The 12109-nt window shown below is 38.7% G+C and overlaps 1 protein-coding gene across 4 annotated transcripts in view; it reads left to right on the top strand.

The window, feature by feature from the left end:
• The window catches only part of UBAC2 (UBA domain containing 2), an 89885-nt gene that overhangs the window by 65603 nt on the left and 12173 nt on the right, over positions 1 to 12109 (top strand). For all 4 annotated transcript variants that reach the window (XM_072994654.2, XM_078391407.1, XM_072994657.2 and 1 more), the window contains exon 7: positions 1100 to 1345. In XM_072994654.2, the coding sequence (XP_072850755.2) occupies positions 1100 to 1345 (246 nt within the window). The remainder of the gene's footprint in view (positions 1 to 1099; positions 1346 to 12109) is intronic.

Here is a 12109-nt window from a genome sequence, read left to right on the forward strand (position 1 = left end):
CATGGGGATAATACCTCAGATGGTATTCAGCTGGCAGAAGAGTTAGTTTCAATGTGAAAGGAATGGGAAATAAATTCCCTTTCCCCAGCACCCTGAAACCCATATCTGGATGGCAAGGAAGCCCTCTGCAGCTAGGATTTTCACCTCTATTAATATTTGCAGAAGAAGGGAAGGGTTGTGATAATTGAAATTGATGCCATGTTTTTGTTTTTTAAATAACACCACCTTACAGAGTTCTTGTAAAAATAAAACAGAGCTGGCAATAATCTTGTACACTATCCTAAGCTATTTGAAAGAAGGGTGAGATGTAAATTAAACATAGTAAGAACATGGGAAGAATTTAATTGGAAGGAGGACTTGCTTAATAAAGCCCTTCATTCATTTTGTACTGTTTCACGTTTTTCATAATCTGCTTAAACCGTTTTATCAGCAGAACAAAATTAGCATGTATGGGCTTCATTTTTTAATCTAATGCCTTGATTTTCCATGCCAACAATTAATAACACGACTTGCTCAATTGGTATTTTCACTACAAACATTCAAACTACATTTTAGTCTTCTCATAAGTTTCTAATTATGTCATACTATCCCCCATAGACTCTCAGATGTTAATATTTTTGTGATCTTAATTACATACTATCAGGACCATTTCTATGATAAACAACTTCCCCACCCTGTTCTAGCTTATATTTTGTATCTCTCTGTGACAGAAATTTTAGTCTGCATCTTAATTAATATGCATCTTCCTTATTATGAGAAACAGGATTTTTTTTTTAAAAAAGGGAACATTACTAGCAGTTTTTATTCAGAGTAATGTGATTGTTCATATAGTAGCTAATAACCACATTCTTGATGACAGAGAGGGAGATGTTTCAGTAAAATCTAGAATGATGTGTGGGGTGAAAATACTATTTACGTCTTCAGAGTTTTCCTTGACATTAGAAATATCATTTTTTTGAAATTTACATCAGATGATGCAAATAATACACCTTGGTACAGGAGGCAAAAATATTATATGAATTTTGTCTGTCACTGTGTTGTTCTGTTAACTTATTTAATTTGTTTTACTCATTCACTTTTAATTTGGTTTTGTTTTCAGATTTCTGGGATGTGCTACAGCAACAGTGTGTTAAAAGTGTATCATGTACTTTGTGTACCCAGTAGTATAGCAAAAATATTTGCTTGGACTCTTGAACCAATTTTTTCATCTACGGAGCCATCCAGTGAGATCAGAGTTGGAATGGGAGCAACCGTAGACATACAGAGGCAACAAAGAATGGAGCTATTGGATCGGCAGATCCTAATGTCACAGTTTGCTCAAATGAGGAGGCAAAGGCAGCAACAGGTATTACTTATTTGTGATACAGAAATAGGACATTTTAATTAACTTAATATGTATTTTCTATCATAAGTATAATTTGGTTTTAAGTTGACCTCTCTCTCTCTCTCCCTTTCTTTGAATGCTTCTCAGTCACTGAGGACGTCTACCATTATGACATATATCTATTTAGCTGTGTATTTTAATTGTTCTCCATTAAAGCCCAGCTAGTCTCTGATGTTATTCATCCAAGAAGCCCATCTTCTACCTCTTCCACATTTAACCACTGATCTACCTTTCAATAATGTATTGTGCTATATTGTACAGTGATGCCTCACAAGACGAATGCCTCACACAATGAAAAACTCGCAAGATGAAAGTGTTTTGCGATTTTTTGGTGACTCGCAAGACAAATTTTTCTATGGCCGTGCTTCGCAAAACAAATAGGAACACATTAATTAAATTTCAATGCATTCCTATGGGAAACTGTGCTTCAAAAGATGAAATTTTCGCAATACAAAATGACTTGCGGAATGAATTATTTTCGTCTTGCGAGACATCACTGTATTTATCATAACAAATTATGTGTCTGGGGCATAACAGCTTGGATTTTTTAATAATCACCTCTGATTACTTTCAATTTCCTATCCAATGAAATACTTCTTTATTCTTTTTTTCCTGATAGTTATAGATTCTTCTGTGTGTCCACATTTCAAAAGCATTTATTCTACTGAGCATCTCCTTGATAGTCCAAACCTCACATATAGGAGGATTGACCATATGTAACACTTTTAACATCCTTGGTCTCAAAAACATGTTAAACTGTTCATTACACAGTCTAGCAAATCATCAGTGGTGCTTTTTGCCTTCTCTTAAGACTCTCCAGAAATTTACTGTGGAGTCAGGAAAAGATGGAGATATTACAAGATATTTCCAGACACTGGGACAGTGTCTCATTTTGCCAGCATAGTAATGTGTCATGTAGCTTTCCCACCAAGGAGAAGATTGGGTGGGACAAGCCATTTACAGAAATAAATATTTCCAGTAGTGGCCAGAAACATGTATCTTATGCGTATTTCGAGCTTAGTGTTCTTGTGTGTGTGTGTTGTATAGATAAAGCTACATCTTTGTCTGTCTGTCTCTATATACATGAGAGCTGAGCTGAAAATGTCTCTTTAGCCAAAAATCTGAGAGAGGAAGTTGTGAAGAGTGAGAAGGATGAAATCAGGGGAGTAATTTCCGGGAAGGGGGAAGTTTATAAGCATTTAAATGGAGTGTTATGGCACACCGCAGTAGTGGGATCGGAGGTCATCTCAGTGGCTGACTCCATTTCTTTGTTTTCCTTCATTATGTGACATAATGTAGCACCATTGCAAGAAACTTATGCTGGGAGGAAACAGCTTTTCCCTTCATTCAAAGGCATCACCACTGAAAAGGTTTCCACTAATAGTAAATCTAAGAGACAGTTGTGAATGAGATTATTAGATAAAAATAGCTAGTTAATAAGATATGCAAATATAGTACAGACAAGAACAAAAGCAGTTTGTGTTGATTAGATGTAAACCACATGCACTGCAGTTACTATGCATGGTGAGCCTGTCGCATATTCATACATTATACAAGTGGCATTATAGAGTAGACTTCTCTTTTGGAGAGGTTCCCTGTTTCAGAATGTTTAGGAAACCATTCACTGAGAATTCTCTCACACAAGTAGTAATCTGTAGTCTTTTATTTTACCGAGATGGCATGCTGTTAAGAGTCTCTCAGAAGAAGCAGGCACAGATGATAGGTGGGGAGATACGATATTAGTCAAGATGTTTTGGTTGATCCTGGCACCTTGCGAAGCTCAACTCTACCGCCAGCCCAAACTTTGAGACAAATACATGCCTCTGATAACTCAGTTAAGCTTAACCTCAGAGAAGCTAATACAGTGGAAACATATGTATGACATTTTGGTAGGAGAGTTTTTTCTGCAGTCCTAGTTTCAGGGTGATGAACCAATATTTGTGCTTTGCCTTAGACTACATTTACCAGACATCATCCTTCTTTATTTGCTCCATTGTTCTCCTTACTGCTGACTGTCTTTATCAATGTAAATATTTGTACTGTATTAATAATAATAATAATAATAATAATAATAATAATAATAATAATAATAATATAATTTATTTTCATTGTAAGTATATACACAGTATACCATACAACAAAATTCACAGACACCCAGAGACCAGACACATGCACACACATAACATTCCCCAAACACTCCCCACCCACTAGAAGTCCCCCACTAAAAATACAAACATGTACACCTCAGGCCAAGTAACACAGTCCAACTAACTATTCACTACTGGTGGTCTTTAAGCTCATTATTAATTGCAATTATAGCTCTAGGATAAAAACTATTTAGAAAACGTGTGGTCCGAGTCTTAATTGTTCTATATCTTCTGCCAGACGGTAACAGTTCAAAAAAGTTATAAGCAAGATGGGAAGAGTCTCTCAGGATGCTGTGTGACTTCCTCAGACAGCGGGATGTGAAGATGTCATCCAGGGTTGGTAGCTGGAGCCCGATGATATTCTGGGCAATTTTAATGGTTTAAGAACCAAGATATGAGTGGAAGAAACTGAGGATAGTTGCAGCTGCACACAAACTCTAAACACTTGAAGACATGTTCGTGAAACATGGACAAGGTGTTTAAATTGATTCATTTCCTCCATCATATAAATACTGCTTGTTCTTTATTTTCTCTGTGATTCATACACATTGGTTTTATGCTTGCACAAAGCCCTATTTGGAGCTGTCTAGCTGTGAGTAGCCCTTTTAGTGATAACCCACCTCTTTTTGCATGTTTGACCACATACACCCTAACAGCTTTACCTCTGTTTGTTTTCATCTGACATACTAGCAGCATCACTAGGAATATTTGCATACTTCTCCTTCTCTTGATTTGAGTGTTTCACTATTTGTTTGAGTAGCTAGGGAAGGGAAAGTAATCATACCATATTTTGTTGTGTCTCTTCCCAAGGACCTCTTACTGCAGAAGACTCTTCTCCAGCCTCTGCTGGACAACTAACCACCAGCCTCTTCCCCCTGACTGTTTCTACCTATGGCAGTGGTTCTTAACCATGGATTCCCAAATGTTCTTGGATTGCAACTCCCAGAAGCCTTCACCACTTTCTGGGAGTTGCAGCCCATGAAGATCTGGAGATTCAATGTTGGGAAACTACTGTACTGACCTATAAAGAAGAGGAATATAAGCATGTTTGGTTGTGACCATCACAGTGGGTTCACTGGAAAAGGGAATGACACCAAAGGGGGGTTGCCCCTTTGGGGGAAAAGAGCAGCAAAATGATCAAAAGATTCATTGGGACTTTTAGTCGCAATAGCTAGAGACAGAGCATACGTAACTGACAATATAAAAGTCAAAGAGGGCAGTGAAAATATAAAATTCAGAGGTTTTCCCCTTCACGCTGGTACCCTGTTTCCCTGAAAGTAAGCCCTAGTATGATTTTTCAGGATGCTCATAATATAAGCCCTACCCCCAAAATAAGCCCTAGTTAAGTGAAACCCCGCCTTCCACCATTGTGCAGCAACTAGAAGATGACATGACTGTATTTGAATAAACGTAGATTTGTTGTGCATGAAAAAAAATCATCTCCTGAAAATAAGCCCAAATATGTTTTTTGGAGCAAAAATTAATGTAAGACCCTGTCTTCTTTTCGGGGAAACATAGTATGTATTGGGCCAAATATGGAAGACCACTCTCAGCTCTTTGCGGATACAATAGCCTTTTCTCCAGGTCTTATTTTTTTGAAAATTGTTATGGGGAGCATTTGGTTTTTGCATGATGGTATTCAGTGTAGTTCCCATTTGCTACCTGGTGTATTCGATACTATCAGAAGTATATGTGGGAACACCCATTAATGCTGGGAAGCATGAAGAACTTCGTTCCCCTTTATCCCACTGTGGGTGGATGCTCATGGCAACATATGGATTGGGGCTGAGAACGATTTTGTAAGTGGGCTGGATTCTTCCCAGATTTCCATGGACCAGTTGCCATGCCTTGTGACATCATTGGGCCCCGGGGTTGGAATGTCAGATCAAGCTTCTGAAGACTCAGCTAGTGCTTCTAAATACCAGTTAAGAGAGTGAGTGTGGCATTTCATTATCCTTCCAGGTGGACTGGGAGAGGAGAGTACAGTATGGGAGAATTGCCGCTTTTGTCTCCGGTCACTGATTGCACATGACAGCATGGATAGGATAAAACTTTATTATGGTCAAAGTCCAGCCACAAATAAAACATTGAAATATATAAATATACAGAGGTATACAAAAATATTGGGATCAAATGCAAATACTCGATTCTGTGGTGAACAACAACAGCATCAGAACATCTCCCCTAAAGCAATTGCAGAATTTCTAGCAAACCATGCTCTAACTACAGAGGGTCATCCACTTTTAGGGTCCTTTTTCTAATGCCCATTGCACCAGTAAGAAATTTAGTAACCCTATGTGTAAGAATGGGATTGGAGCAGCACATGCATACAATTTTGCTCTGTACAACCAAGAAATCAGCCAATCAGAGGGGAAACAAGGTCTTCACGTACATCCTTGTAAAATGCGCGCCGCAACAGGACGTCTTCAATTGTTTCTATCTGCTCCATTCCACATGGGCAAAGGCACTCTGCCCAGGGGATCTTTTTATACCATCCCTCCTGCACTGCTGAAGGTAGTGCATTAAGCTGGGCCACAGTACACCCTTCTATGCCTGGGGTGCTCCAACTGGGCAAAATAAGGTGCTGCTGTAACCTTGTATAAATTATCCTCCCTAAGGTAGAATTCTCGGGCACTGCTTAAATCATTTTGTCTCTCAATGTCCTCAATATGCTGTTTTGATTATTTTCTTTGCCTGTTCCATTCCCATGGTTAACAGAGTCAACCTAGAGAGACCCAAAGAGGCTATTTTTGGTCAATGAACTGAGTCCATTTTGACTTCAAGATGGCTTGCATGATCAATGGTACAAGACCAATAGGGAGATAAAACAGTCTATGCCAGTACATGAGAATTGCAATACAAACAGCAAGGGTTTTTCTCCATTCTACCTGTGGCCTATGGAGAACAGGGTCAATTGGAAGGGTGAAGGTAATCTAGAGTCCTCCATGGGGTGAATTCTGATTGTCTTTGGACAGATTAGGATCTTCCCCACCTTTCCTAGCCTATATGTTAAGCTGTTATTTACAGACATGAGGCCTTTCTAGCTCCGATTCCACTAGATGGTTTTGAGGAAGGAATTGCCAAAAGACAGAGGGGACAGGAGAGCTCGGGAGAGCTGTTAGGGAAGATGAGGGGTATGTTTTGGATTTAGAGCAAGGATCTTCAAACTATGGCCCATGGGCCACATCTGGCCCGCCTTGCCTTTTTCTCCAGCCTAGCGAACGGCGCAGGTTCAGGTTCGTTCCCTTTAGCCCGTGCGTGCACACATGTGTTCCTTTGTCGTCCTTATAAGAACCTCAAAATAGAGTTTTAAATATTATTTAATTTTGACATTTGCTTTGAAATTCACCTAAGTTCGACCAGTGACCCAGGTCAGTATTTACCATGGAAAACATATGCTATTTAAGGGTTCTTCAGTGTCCCTTTGTCTCTTGGGTTATTCTTTCTTCCCTTTGCCATTTTCTTACTTTTCTCATGCCCTCATTCTCCGCAACCTCTTTACTGTCCCTCCTATTCAGCTACATGCAGGTGAGGCTCCATGACTTTGCGATTATGGTAGCAGCAAATCCATTCCAGGTTTAATTTGAATCTACCGGAGCTAGTCAAAGGTGCTGAATCCAGTCCCCAGATGAGGTTCAGCACCTTAGGATAGCCCCATCAAAGTTTGGACTAAAAACCAGAGCACATTCACCACTGCTGCAATGTTGAAGCACCAGTCTACATTGGTTGTGGGTATCTGTGATATCATCAATAAATATCATGCCATCATTCTCAGAACTTGGAGGTACTGGCCAAAATCCTGCTGGCATATATTTACATGGTGGAAGCTGGTGACATCATCAGCCATTGCCAATAAAACTTAATTTAAATGAATTAAAGCTTCCTATGCCCTTGTTTTTGGTTCCAAGGCTTTCTGGGTCTCCTTTTTACCCTGGAGAGATCTTTGGGAGCTTCAGGATGGGGAAGAGCTTTTAATCATAAAACCTCATTGCTGGATTGCCAGCACTGGTGCTGATCCCAGCAACAACCAATTGGGTTAGATTTAAGAAGGAAGAGGCCCCAAGCAAACAAACAAACAGAAAAGCCAAGAAAATCGAAACTGGTTCCATGAATGAGTAACAATCAGTGAAACAAAAGGATGCTTAACAATGCAAGACACAGATACTATATGAAAATGCTTACTGAAAACAGGAAAACTATTTAAGATGCCCATGAAAAACTAAGAAGGCGAGCAGTTCATGCATGTGCAAGAGTAACAATAGAGTTTGCTGTGGTTGATTGATGAGAGGCTGGTTTTACTCATGTGCCTAACTGGGCATCTGCACAGACCTGGCACCCTGTGACTTGGCTGTGGCAGTTTCTGTGATTTCTTTTGTGGTAGGATTTGGGGTAATGCAGTAGGACCCCCATATCTGCAGTTTCATTTGTCCATGAAGCATGAGCATGATTTGCAACAGCCCTATGTACAACATACAAGGGTTACCTCTTGTGGCCTTTGTCCCATCCCTGTGTATGTTGTATATAGGGTTCGCTTGTATCCATGGTTTAAAGCATCCACTGTACACTTTGGAACAAATCTGCTGCAGATATAGGGGTCCTACTGTATTTGTTTAGAATGTAGTGCAGGAAATCCTCATTGTTTCATTCTCTCATGAATACATATCATTTTGCAAGTTACATAAGGCCCTGTGACACCACCAGCGTCCTGGGCAACTCCTGTGATTTGCAGAGATGTTTTGTACGTGCATGCATATGTGTGTGTATGTGTGTTCCTTCAGCCCTCAAATATGTAAAATATATGATGTGGTCCTCATGCTGAAAAGTTTGGAGACCCCCTGATTTAGAGGGAGGAAGAAAAGTGTGTGTCTACATATCAGATGTGTGCGTATGAGGATAAATGGAGTGTTTACTGTTGTGTTATATGGAAAGAAACATAATTTGATGGGGATGAACCTGTGAGATACAGTGGTTAGGGAATTATGAAGAGAAAAAGAAAACATTTTCTGGTGGATGATCATGGGAAAGAAAGAGATCTGCATGTGTGAGGTGGGTCTTGCTCATGTTTCTGAATGAAAGGAAAAGATTGGAGAGAAGTTAGCAAACCATTCTCGAGCCAGCTCATGAATGTTTTGATTGGTGAATTGCTTGTTTCTGAGTCTCACCAGGCTGCTTCTCTGAAATGGACATTTTATTGCACTATATAAGTCATATATATGGTTCACCATTTGGGCTTCAGACCAAACATCTCTCTTGTACTTAACTTCTTGGATTAATTAATTTTCCACTGTCGGCTGGTCAAGCACTGTGGCAGCCATTTTGTGGTGATTCCAAATGTGGCCAAAGGCCCAAACAATTTAAAGATCCTTGGTGCAACTTTTTAAATGTTTATTTTTGTGTTGTGTTTACTAATTTAATGTTAAATGCTGCAATATTTCAGTGGGGGAGTACTCATGTAGGTCTTAAGAAAAAAGAAAAACCCAGCAAACTGCAACAGTTGCAACCTTTTCTTCTGTCTTATTTCAACAGTGGGCTTTTATGTTTCATTTATTTTTGTCACTAAGCTTTCATGGTGAAATACAATAAAACCATGAGTAAAATAAGGATACATAGAAGTAAAATTTAAAAATAACATTAAAACGGTCAATAAATTGCAGTCAGAAGCAGCAGAGGCTTAACAATGCCTCCCAAGAAGATCTGAAATATCACAGAGATAAAACTATTTCAAAACACGACATAGCAGCAGAAATATATGGAGTATTAAATGATCTGAGAAAATAATATGGTTTTGGCTTGGCACAAAAAATGTAACAAATAAGGCACCAAAACCTTTCTTAAGAGAGTATTTCAAAATGGGAACATTTTCACTTTATTCTCTGAAACATCTGTGCTCCCCTCAGACACACATTATTCTTGCTATAAAAGGCAAGCAAACAAAGGTTTGTTTGTTTTCTTCAGTAGGGTCGCCCTCTCCTTCGTTCCACTGAAATGGAAATTGGACATTGCAGTATTTCTGTGATAGTATGGGTAGAGAACTAAGAATAAAACTCAGTAGTTTTTATAGTCTTTTTGAGGGTCTGTGAAAACATGTATTTTAAACAAGCAGCTGTCGCAAATTGCTGGCTATTTGATGGTGCAATCACATGAAAAAAAGGGTTTTCCCCCTAAAAAAAGATCTCAGTTGTTTTTTCCACAGTTTTAATGTTTGTGGATATTTTTGACTAATTCAAAAAGCAATCATATATTTTCCTAGGAACTAACTTAGAATATGTTCATCATCCATGTTCTGGTAATGACTTTACTGAAATAAATTATGTTTAGAGCACTCCTTTGAAGATCTTTTTGTCTCTCTCTGTTGGAAGGAAAAGATTTTTTTAGAATAATCCTTTCAGGTTTTTTGTACTCAAAAATCATGGAAATTAATTAATGGCCACAGCTTGTCCTTCTGCTTTAGCAATGTTGCCCTCTCTCTGTTGGTTCCTTTTTTTCTTTAGTAATCTATGCTTCCTTACAGAGACCACTTCCATGATTTCTATGTGATTACTCACTTCAGTAGGGGGAAGTTTGCATGATATTCAAACTCTATTGTTCTTAATGCTTTATTGTCATGTTCTGTGCCATCAAGTTATAGCGACTCTAATTGGGTTTTCAAGGAGAGGTTGTATCAGTGCTGCCATACACACATCAGTGAGTTACATGGCCGACCAAGGATTCAAACCCAGACCTCAAAAATCCTAGTCTGTCACTCCATTCAGGACACCACACTGAGCATCTAATGCTTGACTAGGCGTAGGCAACGGTCATGGTCTGAGCATTGCTACCTGTGGTGGCCTAGCTAAGCATGCAGTCTAAGTCTAAAAGCTCCTACACCACATGACCATTTAGGTTTTTTTTATTAACTAAATATATTGTGTTAAATGAAATTCAGCTTAGAGACTGCTTTGTAGGGGAGCGTTTGATTTCTTAATAAGAATATGTTGGCATTTACGTGGCACACTTTTTTTTGAAGTGATGAAATTACTTCTCATTAATAATCTCAGGAAATCCTACATGAACCGTATTAGGCAAGGTGGCAATGTTAGAGTATCCTCATATTGTAGACAAGGAGCTGAATCTGAGGAAGTGCCTTGCCAAATGCTGTTTAGCTAGTTCTCAGCAATAACAAGATTTGAACTTCCTGATTCACAATTCAATCCTTTGTTCATTTTTAGACTGTTGCTTAGATGAGCTTGTGAAAGTAGTTACACGCACGGGACATGTTCTGTTCTTGTACTTTTACATTTTTCTGAATAAAATGTTGTGCAAATAAAGCTACAGTCCAAAGTACGGGCACACATCTGGGGCTTTCTTAGTTATGAAACCCCTTTGATGGATTCTTTGCTTAAAATGTAAGCTAGAATGCTTTAACTCTGTTTTAAGAGAGCACGTTTTGATCTACAAAGAATTTTTAAAATCATTTTCAGAATGTTAGTTGCAGTGGTATGTATAAGTGGGATATTATTGAGCTCGAATTTCTATGGTGGGTGCCATCTGAGTTCCCTTGTCATACATAAAGTCCTGCGGTAGTACTGTACTAGGTTATAGCTGACATGCATTAACAGCCTGGCATTAAAAACAGGCACCTGCAGGGAGACAGAGAGACGAAGAGAAATTGTTATCCTACTACCGTTAGCTGAGGGAAATTCCAAAAGAGAGCACAATCACTATTTGTCTAAAAACGTCAGTATTTTGATTCTGTCCCCAGTGCCATATTCTGTTATTAGGTTGTTATTTTTTTAAAGTCCTTCCAAGGTAACTAAGCCGATTTTCCTGCTAGAGGTACTGTATTCTCTGAATATGGGGGAAAATGCTGCTCAACATTTAGGCCATGAGAGTTCTGTATCATTTTTATATAGGTTTCTTTCTCTCTCTCTCTCTCTCTCTCTTTTTTTTTTTTTTTTTTAGAAAGCAGAGTCTTGTATTCATTATCGTAAATCTTCTTGTATGGTGACAATGTTATCATTTTCTTTTATTTTGTATCAACCATACAGCTACCCTTTATTTTAAAATGTTTACTGTAACGCTTAACCAAAAGGACCCTTGAGACCTGATCAACTCTGTGTTCACTATTCTAGTTCTCTTCTTTGCAGCCCTCTCCAAATTTCATTAAGCCAAATATTTATTTATTTATTTATTGAATTTTTATACCACCCGTTTGGTGGCAAACACTGCTGTGGCTACTCTGGACAGTGTATATAATAAAACAACCAAATCCTACCCACTCCACCTAGAACAAAAAAATCAACATAACAGTACACATTAACAAGAAAACGATTCTACCAAAGACAAAGGTGCAGAAAAGAGTGACTAAAATGATGACTAGGCTGGGACACTTCCCTTATGAGGAAAGGCTACAGTGTTTGGAGTTCTTTAGTCTAGAGAAAAGATGCCTGAGGGGGGGGGGGAATGACTGAGACGTATAAAATTATGTAGGGAATGGATAAAGTGGATAGAGGGAAGCTCTTTTCTCTCACACGTAATACCAGAACCAGGGGACAGCCACTCCAATGGAGTGTTGGGAGAATGAGAACAGACAAAAGAA

This window comes from Pogona vitticeps, chromosome 3, assembly GCF_051106095.1.
Source record: "Pogona vitticeps strain Pit_001003342236 chromosome 3, PviZW2.1, whole genome shotgun sequence".
Lineage (NCBI taxonomy): Eukaryota > Metazoa > Chordata > Lepidosauria > Squamata > Agamidae > Pogona > Pogona vitticeps.